This window comes from Podarcis tiliguerta, assembly GCF_965153285.1.
Source record: "Podarcis tiliguerta genome assembly, chromosome: 6".
NCBI lineage: Eukaryota > Metazoa > Chordata > Lepidosauria > Squamata > Lacertidae > Podarcis > Podarcis tiliguerta.
The window spans coordinates 74,357,760-74,373,245 of NC_139539.1; the positions used below are offsets into that span (position 1 = coordinate 74,357,760).

The 15,486-nt window shown below is 41.6% G+C and overlaps 1 protein-coding gene across 1 annotated transcript in view; it reads right to left on the bottom strand.

The window, feature by feature from the left end:
- Positions 1 to 915: 915 nt before the first annotated feature.
- Positions 916 to 15,486, bottom strand: part of CCDC18 (coiled-coil domain containing 18) — a 29,331-nt gene continuing 14,760 nt past the window's right edge. Inside the window, exons 14-29 of the mRNA XM_083444804.1 lie at positions 15,062 to 15,193; positions 13,836 to 13,970; positions 13,434 to 13,511; positions 11,971 to 12,087; positions 10,759 to 10,926; positions 7,549 to 7,691; positions 6,548 to 6,711; positions 6,048 to 6,261; positions 5,859 to 5,958; positions 5,581 to 5,697; positions 4,740 to 4,883; positions 3,971 to 4,174; positions 3,595 to 3,732; positions 2,822 to 3,010; positions 1,660 to 2,095; positions 916 to 1,241 (exon numbers count right to left, since the gene is read on the bottom strand). Coding sequence (XP_083300930.1) covers positions 1,688 to 2,095; positions 2,822 to 3,010; positions 3,595 to 3,732; positions 3,971 to 4,174; positions 4,740 to 4,883; positions 5,581 to 5,697; positions 5,859 to 5,958; positions 6,048 to 6,261; positions 6,548 to 6,711; positions 7,549 to 7,691; positions 10,759 to 10,926; positions 11,971 to 12,087; positions 13,434 to 13,511; positions 13,836 to 13,970; positions 15,062 to 15,193 — 2,451 coding nt within the window. The 3' untranslated portion in view covers positions 916 to 1,241; positions 1,660 to 1,687. The remainder of the gene's footprint in view (positions 1,242 to 1,659; positions 2,096 to 2,821; positions 3,011 to 3,594; positions 3,733 to 3,970; positions 4,175 to 4,739; positions 4,884 to 5,580; positions 5,698 to 5,858; positions 5,959 to 6,047; positions 6,262 to 6,547; positions 6,712 to 7,548; positions 7,692 to 10,758; positions 10,927 to 11,970; positions 12,088 to 13,433; positions 13,512 to 13,835; positions 13,971 to 15,061; positions 15,194 to 15,486) is intronic.

The window sequence follows — 15,486 nt, forward strand, 5'->3', positions numbered from 1 at the left end:
CATAATTTAAACAGGTAACAGGACTGGAGATCAATTATACCAAAACCTAGAGGACAATACTTTGCCCAAGTTGTATTTGCAAATGCCATGCATCCTTCAAATAGGTGCTTTAATTTCAAAAGATCTGAGGCAACTCAAAGTCAGTTGCCTCCTTAAAAGAAAGTCAATTGGAGCCTTCAGTTTTGGCAATCCCCATTGTAGGGCACAAGTATTGTGGCCGAATTACATTCTTGCTGAAGCTATCCTTTGTTTCAGGCAGTACTGGTGTTGATGGCTGCTTGGACACTGAAGGTCTAGCAGAAACATATCAAGGGGTTCCACAGCAGGGAGACACCGTCAAGGCTATCAAAGAATGTATGGTGGAGGCAGGCCGGGCTGGGGGTTTCTTGGTCTTCCCAATTTAAACATGCACTATGTAACACTTCACATTCAGCATCTAGAAGAGGGAACAACTTGCCTTCTGTTATGTGCTGCAATATCTGTTTTCTGTTAGATATTCCTGTTGACATTTTTTTAAATGCCGTGTACTTAAAAAAGAGATTCATCATGAGTAAAGGGGGCTTGTTAGGAGCAAAAGGACATATGTAATAGCTCTTGATCTGAATGTTATTGCTAATGGAGAGGCAGACATGAGAGGCTTATAGAATTATGAATAGCATGGCTTGCCCAGGGACACAGTACATTCCTCTGATCTCTTTCTCATAACTGTGGGTCACCCAATAATATTAATTTGCATTGGGTTCAGAAAAACAAAAGGAAGGACTTGTTCACACAACACAATCCCAAAATTCAATACCACAAGTTAAGCTGGTGCCTTTCAGTTTAAAAAATAAATAAAAATTGGACAAATTTATGGATTCCCCCCCTCACATGGTAACTACAGTAGTGGATATGTAACAGAAAAAACAAGTAACACAATGTGTATTGTTTGTTTATTAATTCAATAATAATACATTTAGATTAAATATTCAAGTATCAGGAAAATAGTTTTAAAAAAACCAGATCCTTCAGATTTCTCTTTAAGAGAAAAAACAACACCACACCTTTATTACTGTACAAATTACTTCAAAGCAGTAATAAAAAAATAGAATTGGGATAAATAGGAAGGGATTATGAGTCACTATGTTTCTCAAATATATACAGGGTTTGTATAAAATGGCACATCATTATACTCATGAAGACAACAAATCCATCTGTGGTTGACTGCTTGCCAGCACACTGTTACTTCACAATCTTTGTTCCTGAAACAGATATAAACATAGGCATTTACAAATGTGAAATTCATGCAGACCTCAAGTTCTAGTTAAAATGAATTACTGGTCTCACACTAAGGACTTGAACAAGCATAATAATCACCCAACTGCCCTCCCCTTACTTGATACATAGAAAGCCTTTGATAGGATCCTATGGTCTTCCTGGTTAATTTACAAATAGGATATTTCTCCCTGCCCCCCTCATTCCTGGTAAGGAATGGAATAAGCCTTAATTTTTTATTTGTTTTTGGAACCTCTGACCTGTGCAACCCATGGATATACAGTAGTGAGATCGGCAGTATCCATGCAGCTGTTAGGGAACAAGAGATTGTCTTATTTGTGGATGACAGACAAAGTGTACTGTGTCCTATTTGCCTAAGAAATACTATGGTACAGAAATACATACTTGAATTGTCCTTTACATCAGGTGAAAATTATGGTGAATTTTCAGAACTCATCTCTTTGTTGATATATTTTAGCATGCCACTAAGAGTTTGGAAGTCACTGCTATCACAAGTCTCATCCTCTTCCACAATGTGTGTCAAAGGATCAAAGGACGATTCATCTGGACTTTTTGGTGAGCCGTGAATTGTGTCTTTTGGCTTCCTACAAATGACCAAAGAATTGGATGTAAAAATGTTTTTCGGTTTTAATAAATTTCCATCATCTTTAAAACTTGGATCATTAGCGCTTGCAGATTTTCTCTGAGAATGCCTCTCAAAGTCTGGCTCTTGATCTAACCATTGATGAGCGGATATGCTTTGTGGGGCTGATAGTTGCTTGATGCTTTCTGTTCTTTCATGACCTGCAATTCTAGCTTGTAGTCTTGTTACTTCAGATTCCTAAAAATGTAATAAAAACAAATAACTCAACACTTTTATTAAGAAAATATTATGCCTTTCACATTAGCTTAGCACTGCATTCGGTGACAATGTTTTCAGCATTTCCCTTCATTGGCTGCCATCTACAGAGGGCAGGAAGACACTGAACATGATTGGGCTTCCTATTTCTTATTCTAGACATTATCCAGGAAATGGGAAGACATAGGTCAACAACAGCCACCCCCTAAAAATGTCTAGTCAGGCTCCAAACCAGGGGTGGGGAATTTTTTAAGTCCCATAGTTGCATTCCCTGGGGTTGAACACCCATCACGAGTGCAGCTAGAGGCAAAAGTGGGTGTGGTCCAAGATAGAACTAAGCACAGCAATGGATGGGACTCTTAGCTTTGGATTCCATCATGCAAAAGCCAGAGGTTTCCACACACCCCTACCTATCCATCTAGCCAAGCAAGAGGCATCATCGACAGATTCCAGCCAAGCAAAGGCACTCTAGGATGATACAGAGTACAGCCAGTGAGAGGCAGGTTCTGGGGAGACGGGATGTGGTCTGGGGAGAGTCTCAGTAGTCAAATAGGCTTGGAGGACCATCTTTGCCCCCCAAGTCTCACAAAAGCCTAATTGCTAATAATCTTAATAAGTATCAGTGAAGTTGGATTATTTTATTAATTTCTCCTTGTACAGGAGATTTTTGCCATGCTGTCAAGAAAACACATTCTTGTGCTTACTCACTTTGAGAAGAAGAGCTTCGTTTGCTGCGTCAATCATGTCATTTCTGGACTGAAGCTGTTCTTGTAGATTACAGACAGTGCCTTGTGCATCTTCCAGGTCTAGTTTCAGCTGCTGCAACTGCCCATAAAGGTGATGAGATTTAGATATCGACTCCTTCCGTTTTGTTTCCTCTGTTTCATGTAAGAGTTTCTGAAGGGATAAAGACAACAAAATATATTCAAAACTTTATGATCCGTTTATTTAAACTTATAATAGAAGCATGGAACAAATAGCCTTATTAAGCTAATGTCCCAATTGATACATAATTACGGAATTCCTTGTTCAAATGACAGTCCCCAAAATCAAATATTCTGCTGTTAAAGTCACGTCTATCAGTGTTGATTTAGTAATTTGATGAAGGTAGCTGAACTTACGTTTGGGAAGGGATGAGAAAGATGAATGGTCCTGAAGCATTTGGGGAAGGCCTATTGCTGAGTAGTACAGCATCTGCTTTGCATGCAAAAGGTTACAGGTTTAACCCCCAGCATCTCTAGGTAGGGCTGGGAGAGAACGCTGCCTAAAACCTTGGAAAGCCACTGCCAATCACTGTAGGTTGGCCAATGGACCTTCCTACGTTCTCCCTTATTTGCAATGCCAGAATCAAAAGTTTTCCCTTTAAACCAAGGTGCCAAGCAAAACCTATGGCCAGTCTCTAAAATTCCAATATAAAAAATTAACTGTTCTAATACATCTAAAAATACAACACATGTTGGTAAGAGCAATTTTGTTTTTACCTCTGACGTATAAGACTGCTTTAGTGAGTGTATTTCTGCTGAGAGCCTCCTAATCTCCGTTTGCATTCTTGCTTCTAACTGGGCTTCCCGTGCCTGAGCTGCCCCTAGTTGTTCTGCCAAATGATTTGTACGACTTTCCTAAAAGGAAATTATGAAATGAATAAAACCAGCATATTTTTATGCATATAAAACCAGCATATTTTTATGCATTTTGTATATAGTCCTCCTTCCTCCTTTCCCTTTCTGCTTGAAGGAAAGAATGAACCCCCATTAAAGCGAGGGAGCCATTGTTGCCCAATACACATTAAATTGGGTACAGGAACACTCCTGTATTGGGCCAATTCTGTTGACAGGAAGAACTATGAAAGACGGTTACTTTTTCACGCGAGAGGTGGTTCACTTCTTCCAGTTCAAGAGAGAGCCTATCCACATCTCTCTGAGCTTGAGCCTGTTGACGGCGACTTTCCAGCAGCTCCAAATGGACCTTTTTCATCTGTTCACGTTCTAGCCTCAGCTGCTGACCCAAATCAAGTATTTCTTTGTGCTGTTCTGCCATGAACCTTTCCTGTTCCTCCACCTTCTAAAAGGGGTAAACAATGTGCATTAACAAAACTTAAGCATTTTTACATCCTTTTTTTTTTTTCATTTTTAACATACCATTCTGCTGCCATGCCTTATCAGATCCATTATCTGTGTAGCCTTCTGTCCTCGCTATGATAAATAATCAGTAGCATATTATGAGACTCAAAAGACCACCATGAGATGAAGGGAAACAAACAATGAGGCCACAATCCTATATAGACACTTACTGTCAAATTGATGGATTAAGAGTACAAAAAGCTGCTTGCAAGGGAAGTAATATTTGCTAATTACTTCTTCCCCACCCCATCACAGCCCTTGCACTTATAAAAGTCTGCTGTGAAGAGGTGTGAGTGTGTGTATATTCAGCAATAATTAAATAAATGAAAATTCAGACACCCCTTGCTTCCTCCAGCAGGATCCTTCTGTTTACAGAAGAGCAAATCTGGATTCAACCCCTTATGAACAGGATGCATTTCTCTCTATCCTTTATGGTTTAGGCTGATGAAAAATCAGATAGTGACTATAGTCACAGACAAAAACCATTATGCAAATAAAAAACTTACTTTCTCAATATCTGTTACTTTTTCCTGTTTTCTTCCAGTTTCCTTTTTAAGACGATTTATCTCTTGATCTTGTTGGAGGATGTTCAACTCTTTCTCCTGAAGTTCACCTTTGGAATGCTGTAGCTTGCTCTCTAAATTCTCAATCTGGCAACAGGGTGTAGGACGGAATTACTTATTAAGAGAATTATCTATTTTAGGAATTGTAACAAAAGCCCCACAGCACATCTTATATACACTATGGGAATTAAACTCTACAACTTCTGTTTAAAATCTACAGTTGGTCAGTTGCGCAGAGTCTGTGACACTATTTAACTCTTCCACTTTAGTTAATGCAATGGTATATTTCATTAATTGTGGTTCAAGTTGGCTCCTTCCCTTCCATTTTAATCCTCATACATATGTAGTTTCAGAAAAGGCATCCTCAGAATGAGCAGGGCCTGCAACTGCTGACACCAATAAAAGGAGAAGGGGGTCACCTATGTGGTTGGTACAAAAGAATGTTGCAGCACCAATGTGTTTCAGGTAACTGTTTTGTCTGTCCCACTAATGCAGTGGTAAAATGTACTGATTGTATATAGGCTGCCCAGGTAACATGTGTTGTGAGACTTCTTGTAATTCACTTGTGATTATGGCACTGCTCTACTTGTGCAACTGTTATAATTTTATGTACATTAATGGCACAACATGTATTGCTATATTTAAAAAACTATATTGTTAGTTAAGATACACACAGCCCATATACTGTTTCATGCTTCAAAACTTCCACAAGCTATTGTATTAGTAAGGGTTACATTTGACTTCAATACAATAATTTTTTTCCAATAACAGATAATCAAAGCACCTGTCTGTTGCATTCCTTGATCTGCAACTCTGCTTTTTCCAAATTTCCTTCTAATTTAATTATTTTTTGTTCCAATTCTCCCCTGTGCTCACGAATTGACATATCCAACTGTGTAACCTAAAAAGGGAGAGAGAGAGAAGGCAGAAACATGAAACAAGAATTAGAAGTTGCTTACCATGTATGAAATTATGCACCACAGAGTTGTGGTTATCACTTAGGCACCCAAAACATGTATGAGGCTTCTCCAAATTCATAAATTATACTGATAAAGTTCTAACCTGAGCTGCTCTTTGTTTCAAATCCCAATTCCTTTCTTTTAGTATCTTTTCCATCTCAAGGAGTTCTTGCCTTTTGTTCTCAAGTTCATCCTTGCAGTCTCTGCAATTTCAATTTAAAAATAAAGCATAAGGTTTCCAAAGTACTAGTTCGCAATGGTGATGCAGCTCAGTAACAAGGGTTCAGCCTACCTTAGTTCTTCTGTTAAATTCTCGATAGCAGCATACTTCTCCTCCAGAGCCAACTGTGTTTCCTGTAGCATATTCCGTAGTTCTTGCAGTTGTCTCAAACTAGTTTTTAGCTTCCCAGTGGCATTCTGCAGGTCAGTCTCCAGCGTTCCTATTTTCTGCTCAGAATCCTTTTGCTGTGTCTCAGCTTGAAGCAGTTTATCTTCTAACTGTTTCACTGTAGTGCATATGGAAAGCAGAAAAGGATGTTAAGTGTGTGTGTGTGTGTGTGTGTGTAGACTGAGGACTACATACTGAATTCACGGCTGTGTTCTAGCAGTGAAGAAGCTAGCAGCTGTGCTAGTCATACATATTAGACAGCTCTGCAAAGATTCTACAGCCCTGTTCCCTGTCAGTTTCGTTCATGTAGGCTTATACCATTCCAATGTATATTATCCATGAGAAACACATCACATTCATTTCAAAGTGACCTTTGTATTGAAAAAGCACAGTAAAGAGCCTACCTTGCTGCGTCTTTTTCTGCAGTTCTTCATGTTTCTCCTCCAAAGTCATTTCCAAGTGGCCCAGCTCCGATGCTTTAGCGTGACCATCTCGTCTTAAGTGAACTAACTCTTTCTCCATGTCTATTAGCTCATCTTTACATTGATCCATCTCTATCTTAATTTGCCTAAACAAGCAGAATTAGAAAATCTCAATCAGTAACTGAAATAAGCGTGTTCTTAATGCTATTCTGAGCAAAATATATATCTACGGCACACTGAGTTTGAACTTGAGTATTTAAGAAGTTGGAACTATGTATCCGTCTCCAAATAAGATAGGTATGTAACAGCACAATAGCTTATACCAGCCTTCCCCAAACTGTTGCCCTCTATATGTTTTGGACCATAACTCCCATCAGCCCCAGCCTGCACAACTAATGGGAGTTGTAGTCCTTGATGTCTGGAGGGCAGCAAGTTGAGGAAGGTGGGCTTAAGCTAGGTAAAGGTAAAGGGACCCCTGACCATTAGGTCCAGTCGTGGCCGACTCTGGGGTTGCGGCGCTCATCTCGCTTTATTGGCTGAGGGAGCCAGCGTACAGCTTCTGGGTCATGTGGCCAGCATGACTAAGCCACTTCTGGCGAACCAGAGCAGCGCACGGAAACGCCGTTTAGCTTCCCGGCGGAGCCGTACCTATTTATCTACTTGCACTTTGGCCTACTTTTGAACTGCTAGGTTGGCAGGAGCAGGGACCGAGCAATGGGAGCTCACCCCGTCGCAGGGATTCAAACCACCAACCTTCTGATCGGCAAGTCCTAGGCTCTGTGGTTTAACCCACAGCGCCACTCGCGTCCCTTGGGCTTAAGCTACCAGGCCCTTAATGCTTGAACTAACTTGCTTAAAAAGTTCTGTTCTGGAAACCTCTTCTTTCAAAAGATGATACATTCAGAAAAAGAATTTAAAAGTAATGATATATGCAGTATAGAGATTTAAAAGGACAGAGCCACGGAAGAGTATTCTGAACCTACCTGATTGTGCCCGTGAGTTCTGCTATTTTTTGTCTTTTCAAATCAGCTTCTTCAGAGACTAAATGGAGATTCTCGGTAGTTTTTCTCAACTCTTCCTCCATAATTTCCTTCTGTTTTTGAAGTTCTTGCTCTAATTTTAATACCTATTTTTAAAAGGATTTAATAGAGGTAAGTGTGTGGACATACACAGAACAGCACTGTTAGGCTATTCAATATTTATTTACTTATCCAAAGTTTAGAGAGAAAGCCAAGAAAGAGCATTTGCAGGTATATACCGTATTTTTCGCCCCATAGGACGCACCGGCCCATAGGACGCACCCTGTTTTTTGGGGGGGAAATAAAGAAAAAAAAAATTATTTCCCCCTCAGGCGCTTGTGGGGCCAGGAGCGGGGAGAAGCGCTTTTCTCCCCACCGCCAGCCTTCACATCAGGTCCAGGGACAGGGGGAAGACTCGCTGCGCCTCCCCACTGTCCCGGGAGCTTGTGGGGCAGGCAGCGGGGAGAAGCGCTTTTCTCCCCGCCGCCAGCCTTCACGTCAGGTCCGGGGACAGGGGGAAGATGCGCCGCGCCTCCCAGCTGTCCCCGGAGCTTGTGGGGCAGGCAGCGGGGAGAAGCGCTCTTCTCCCCACCGCCTGCATGCAGAACAGGTCCGGGGACAGCGGGAAGACGCGCTGCGCCTCCCAGCTGTCCCCGGAGCTTGCGGGCAGGCAGCGGGGAGAAGCGCTCTTCTCCCCACCGCCTGCATGCAGAACAGGTCCGGGGACAGCGGGAAGACGCGCCGCGCCTCCCAGCTGTCCCCGGAGCTTGCGGCCAGGCAGCGGGGAGAAGCGCTCTTCTCCCCACCGCCTGCATGCAGAACAGGTCCGGGGACAGCGGGAAGCCGCGCCGCGCCTCCCAGCTGTCCCCGGAGCTTGCGGGCAGGCAGCGGGGAGAAGCGCTCTTCTCCCCACCGCCTGCATGCAGAACAGGTCCGGGGACAGCGGGAAGACGCGCCGCGCCTCCCAGCTGTCCCCGGAGCTTGCGGGCAGGCAGCGGGGAGAAGCGCTCTTCTCCCCACCGCCTGCATGCAGAACAGGTCCGGGGACAGCGGGAGGACGCGCTGCGCCTCCCAGCTGTCCCCGGAGCTTGCGGGCAGGCAGCGGGGAGAAGCGCTCTTCTCCCCGCCGCCAGCCTTCACGTCAGGTCCGGGGACAGGGGGAAGACGCGCCGCGCCTCCCCACTGTCCTCGGAGCTTGCGGGGCAGGCAGCGGGGAGAAGCGCTCTTCTCCCCGCCGCCAGCCTTCACATCAGGTCCGGGGACAGGGGGAAGACGCGCCGCGCCTCCTCGCTGTCCCCGGAGCTTGCGGGGCTGGCGGCGGGGAGAAGCACGCATCTCCCCGCCGTCAGCCTCTAAACCACATAGGGAGACAGCGGGATGGCGGCGTTCCGCCTCCCTGCTGTCCCCCGACCTTGTGGGGCTGGCGCTGCGGCTCTCCTGAAGCCTGGAGAGCGAGAGGGGTTGGTGCGCACCGACCCCTCTCGCTCTCCAGGCTTCAGCGAAAGCCTGCATTCGCCCCATAGGACGCACACACATTTCCCCTTCATTTTTGGAGGGGAAAAAGTGCGTCCTATAGGGCGAAAAATACGGTATGCCCTGAAACCACAAACAAATATACACGTGTGCAAGTTTGTGTATCTAGCTTTATCTTAAAGGCCTTTGATTACTGTTTGCCCAATGGATATAGTTCCTCTCCTTTGGAAACAATTGTTTTCAAGATACGTGTCCAATAACAAAAAATAAATGTCCGTTCACCTTCTGATTCACAGGTATAGAGCATAATTCTCCAGTAAAAAGGCAACTAAGGCATAAAACTAATGAATAATAATAATATAATTTTTTTTCATATCCCGCCCTCCCCAACCAAAGCCGGGCTCAGAGCGGCTAACAACAGTAAAATATTACAGAATTTAAAAATCAATTCATTATAAAATCAGTTCAAATCAAATTGATGGCAACCATTGGGCTAGAATTCTTTGAAGAATTACCAAAGGCTGAGCCTCGGCCAAAGGCCTGGTGGAACAGCTCTGTCTTGCAGGCCCTGTGGAAAGATGTCAAGTCCCGCAGGGCCCTAGTCTCTTGTGATAGGGCGTTCCACCAGACTGGAGCCACCAGAAACCACTTGCAACAGAGAAGTTAATTTTAATGTAACAAGACTGCTGTGGAACTGATGGCTTGGAGACTGCTCAAGTGGTAAAGGTAAAGGGACCCCTGACCATGAGGTCCAGTCGTGGCCGACTCTGGGGTTGTGGCACTCATCCCACTTTATTGGCCGAGGGAACCAGCGTACAGCTTCTGGGTCATGTGGCCAGCATGACTAAGCCACTTCTGGCGAACCAGAGCAGCGCACGGAAACACGGTTTACCTTCCCGCCAGAGCGGTACCTATTTATCTACTTGCACTTTGACGTGCTTTTGAACTGCTAGGTTGGCAGGAGCAGGAACCAAGCAACGGGAGCTCACCCCGTCGCGGGGATTCGAACCGCTGACCTTCTGATCGGCAAGTCCTAGGCTCTGTGGTTTAACCCACAGTGCCACCCGCATCCCTGCTCAAGTGGTACCACTACCCTAAAGTCAATTTTTATTGGTATGAATGAAAAGTATAAAGCTTCCATATAATGGACACAATGCATTATATGGATTATAAAACATCACTCAAACAAAATGAAAGTAAAGCAGGGAAGTGCATATTTGCACATTCCTAAAAACCCTTAACCAAGGAATAAGCTCTAACGAACACAGTGGGAGTTCTAAATAATCATGCGTAAGATTGTACTGTAACTATAGCAACAGGCTATTAGTATGCAAATAAGCTCTTACAAACTTCAGAAATAAAAAGTTGTGCCATTTGCCTAATCCTGTATACGTGAATTTTGCAAATCTGACTGCAGGATATAATGCGTACAGACCTATGCTGCACTTGTGCCTTTATAGACCACATCCAGTGGCAAATATCCAAATAAACAAACTAATTCTATATGGCCAACAGGGCTTTAGGCACGTGTTCCTCAAACAGTAGCCCCTCACACTTCATAGGAAACTATTTTGATAGAGAAAGCACTTTCAAGAGCAGCATATGTCATAACATAATTTTGTTTCCCAAATATACATGATACATGAAAGTGTTTCAAATAGTAACATGGACAATATAAATCCTTTACTGATCATGATGTACCTGCTGCTGGAGCTTAATTTGGCTGTCTTCTAATTCACAATTCCTAATGGTTTCCTGGTTTAACATTTGCTGCTGCTGCTGCAGTGTTTGCTGCAGAATGAAGTTTTGTTCACTAGTTGACTGAAGATTGTTATTTTTCAACTTTATTTCTTTGTGCAACCGCTGTATCTGGAAACAAATAAAAACGATGAAGTATTAACTTTGGGATACATTCTCAGCTTGCTCCCATTTCATCATTCATAGGAGAGCAGCCTGACAACATACATAAGTTACTACTAAAACACGTATCATCACATAATTTCATTATAATATAAAATCAAATTCACATAGTATAGTCTATATTTAAAAATATGCTTCTATCTAAAAAAAAAGGAGTAACTTTGGGGAAAACCTACTTATATTTTAAAATAAACCATCCTAAATTATTATATCTGCATACTGCTGGCACATTTTCTATCCTAAGCCACACTGAAGATTTTAATGCTTCTGTATTTCCTTACATGTCCTACGAGTAAAATATTTACCGCAATTAAGGCAATTCTCAAGTTAAGCTTTTTTCTGAACAAAGATTCAAATGCCACCACATGGAGCTACCATGATTATGGCCAACTACATGTCTGCCACCTTTAGGCGGGATATAAATATAATGTGTGTGTGTGTGTGTGTGTGTGTGTGTGTAAATTTATTATACACTTACAACTAAAATAGTTTTGAGAGGACTTACGATATATAAAAACACAATATATAAAACACAACAATTAAAACTAAACAAATTGTAATGTACAATTCTAAGAAGCAAAGCACCCCCACCTCCTCTGCAAAACATTAACATAATCAGAACCATCTGAAAGGGGAGTCGCAGTTAAAATGTCCAGAAGAACACTAAGTTGTTAACAATCTAAGAGCAATGTCTTTGTCTTGTGCATAAACAAATACCCATGTGCACACTCATAATGGACCTCTGGTTTCCTGAACTCGCAGAGGGTGGGAAAGTACTGAGCGAGGGGAAGAAACAGCAGATAGCATGAATACAACCCAGCAAGCACCTCTCACTAATTTGAATGAGAAACATTATGACAGATTTTGGAAACCTAAAATTGAAAGCACCCACAGGTGGATAAACCTGCACAAATGTGCTCACATAAAAATGGCCCATGCACACATTAATGCTCTAATGTAGGCATTAATGACGTAGGCATCAAAAAAGTTTACCTCGTCATTTTTCTTCGCCAGCTGTTTTTCAAATAACACTTTACTTTCTTCAAGATTACTTAAATATACCGCGAGATCTTCCTTGCAGTCATCTAGCGCTGCTTGTAGCTGTCTGACCTAATGAGAATCAAAGGGAGATAAAATTTGGGAAAGAACACCCTCAGAACCTAAAATTGCAATAAAATATGCTACTTTTTGTTATGGGTACAAAGCCAATGTAGTTTTAGTTAATAAACTGGCAGAAATGTAAACCAGTTTACAATATCTGAGCATATCTTTGAACAGCACAACATTTTAAAATGAAGCCGTAAGAGAGTATTTGCCACAAATGTTTTTCACCAAATTAAAGTTGAATGTGGTGCAGTACTTATTAATTTATTATACCTCGGAGATAGAGAAACATTTCAGCTGTAGCTCACCTGCACCTCTAATAGCTTTGCAGCAGAAGGAATTCATCAGGAGTAGCTTTTCACAGTGCAGTATTCCAGGGACTCAAAAATAACCCTGGCATAATCTCATCAATGCAATAAATTAAAATTACAAGAACCCTAATGTTGTGATTCTTGTCTGTAGGTTATACAGACAGAATGTTATAGGATGTCTCATTCTCTCCTTCAAACATACTTTTCTCTTGGTTGTGGGGAATGGGGCAAACTTCATTTTAAAGTATCATGTGATTATGTTTGGAACTCTCTCCCTGATCGACATGGTGCTACCTCTGTCTCTTCTTTCAAATTCATCCTTAAATCCATCTTTCCTCAAGAACCCTATTGGCTATTTAGCCCTCACCAATAAAGAAAATAAGTGTATGTGTAGATTTGTTCATATTGATTCTTAATCACCCTTGCCTTTCTTCCCTCCCCATTTTTTGTTGCCAGCTCCATGACTCAAAATCTAGATTGTAAGCTCTTCGGGGCAGAGGCCTGTCTGTGATGATTGTTAGCATGTAAAGTGTTTTGTACTGTGATCATGCTATATAAATAATAAAATTAAGGATTAGTTTAATAAACCATAACAGATATAAGTATAAACATAGAATCACAAAGGGTTTTTCTTTACAAATTTAAATAGCTCAAACGTTACTTTGGTGCCTAAGAAAAAATCATTTTAAGGTACTCACTCTTAAATTCTTCGCTTTCATAATGAAATAAGGAGAATAAATGATGGGAAAGAGAGCCTTCAGTATAAATATTCTAATGTTTTGATCAAAGAAAGGAACAGAAAGCCTACCAAGATGCTTAAGAAGCTAATTAAATTAATAAGTCAATTTTAATCTGTTTGTATGTTAACTTTTGCTGGTTTCAAAATGCAGTAGCAAACTTTTCTTGATTTTATTGCTTAAACTTCTTGTAAATCATTTTGAGGGTTTTTTTAGGATCAGAGGTGTATAAATTTTATGAAATAAAATATTGCAAGACATGAGAAGTCACAAGAAGTCAAAAAAGAAAAGGAAGTGTACATACCTTGATTGTTTCCTCAGTAAATTGGCTCTGTAATATCCTTATTGCTTCCTCTTTCTTGCTTTTCTGATTTTCCATTTCCTGTTTGAATACAGCATCAAAAGAAGAAAACATACCACCTTAAAACATGATTTTACCGTTCACTTTTAAAAAATACTAGTCCACTAAGAAAAATAAACTCAACAGGAGTGATGGAACTAATAAATCCTGACAGAAGCAGCCCTGTGCAAGGACTGTGTAAACTTATCTCCCCTCCCTGAGGAAATGTTAAGATTTTGCTGCTGTCACAGAGCATGCCAGCAGCACTTTCTGAAGCAACAACACACAGCACCGGGAATGACCATATGAAAAAAAAAAAACCCCGGGTATTTTGCAAGCAACCTGCACAATAAAAATAAAAAATACCTCTTTGCTTTCTATTAGCAGTAGATCTAGTGATTCAATCTGACGTTGTTTACATAAGATATCTTGCTGTAAAAGTGACATTGTGTTCTCCTGCTCATGGAATTGCTGGCATCTCGTTTCTAGTCGAGACTCAAGCTATTAAAAAGAAGAATTAGTTACTGACCCATAAAGTATTTGTTAAAGGTAAAGGGACCCCTGACCATTAGGTCCAGTCGTGGCCGACTCTGGGGTTGCGGAGCTCATCTCACTTTATTGGCCGAGGAAGCCGGCGTACAGCTTCCGGGTCATGTGGCCAGCATGACTAAGCCAATTCTGGTGAACCAGAGCAGCGCACGGAAACGCCGTTTACCCTCCCGCCGGAGCGGTACCTATTTATCTACTTGAACTTTGACATGCTTTCGAACTGCTAGGTTGGCAGGAGCTGGGACCGAGCAACGGGAGCTCACCCCGTCACGGGGATTCGAACCGCTGACCTTCTGATCAGCAAGTCCTAGGCTCTGTGGTTTAACCCACAGTTCCACCCGCGTCCCTATAAAGTATTTGTTAGAGAATGACAAATAATATAGCTGCAACAACTGGTTACATTTATTGGCTACATTGACATGATACTCATTATAACAGGGTCGCCAACAATATATTTATGGGTGGCATTCAAGTAAGTTTTATTTTGAGTAGACCTGTTGAAACTAATGGGCCTAACCAAGCCATGTTCATTAATTTCAATAAGTCTACTCTGAGTAAAACTATATGTCTGGAGGTACTTACTAAAGAATGTTCTGCAGCTATAAGTTCTGTGGTATGCTGAATTTAGGGAGAGAGCTGAAAGTCCTCCCTGACATTTTCATTTTTTGATGGAGTTGCTTCTTGAAAGTGCAGGGGAGATAACAAATTATCCATCAATGGAAGTAGGTTTGTGACTTTATGAACATTTTTGGGAAGGCTTTCCCTTCACCCAGCTCAATGTCCGCAGCCTATTGCTGCTTCAGAATTATTTTTGTAGCTGGAAAGAACACCAGGGCAAAATCTGAGCTAACTCTCAGAAGCAACTTGCCACCTGAAGCAACTTCCTTACACTTAAATTTCAAGTGGCCTCTTACATGTGACTGATCTTATATTTATGCATCGAGCACAAAGGCAGCATGGGAGAGACACTGAATCTTTTATTAAGAGATCACCAAAATATTTAGGAACTGGGGGGGGAAATACTATATAAATTAGAAGCTTACCAATTCAATCTGCTTTTCCAATTCTTTCTGATGCTCGTGATGAATCATCTTTGTTTTTTTAAGCACTGTGGCTAAGTGCCCATGTTCCTCATTGAAGTTTCTTTCTAAGCTGTGAAGCTGAGCATTCACTTCCTAGGAAAAACAACCTCATTATTGAGCTGCATAAATTAATGCTTCAGTGGAAAATTATATGGATCTTTCAGTGCCACGTTATGTCATATTACAAACCAAAGTGCAGCTAAAAAACAGTATAAACAGAAATCGCATTGTACTGAACTGTTTGAAAGCATTTAAGGAAAAACAATTTGCTTGTTAAAAATCACATTAGAGGTAAACTCTGAAAACACTAATGCCTGTTGGCGTATTTAATATAACATTACATATGTAAATACATCTCCTTCCATCCCAAGAAGCTGTGAATAGGT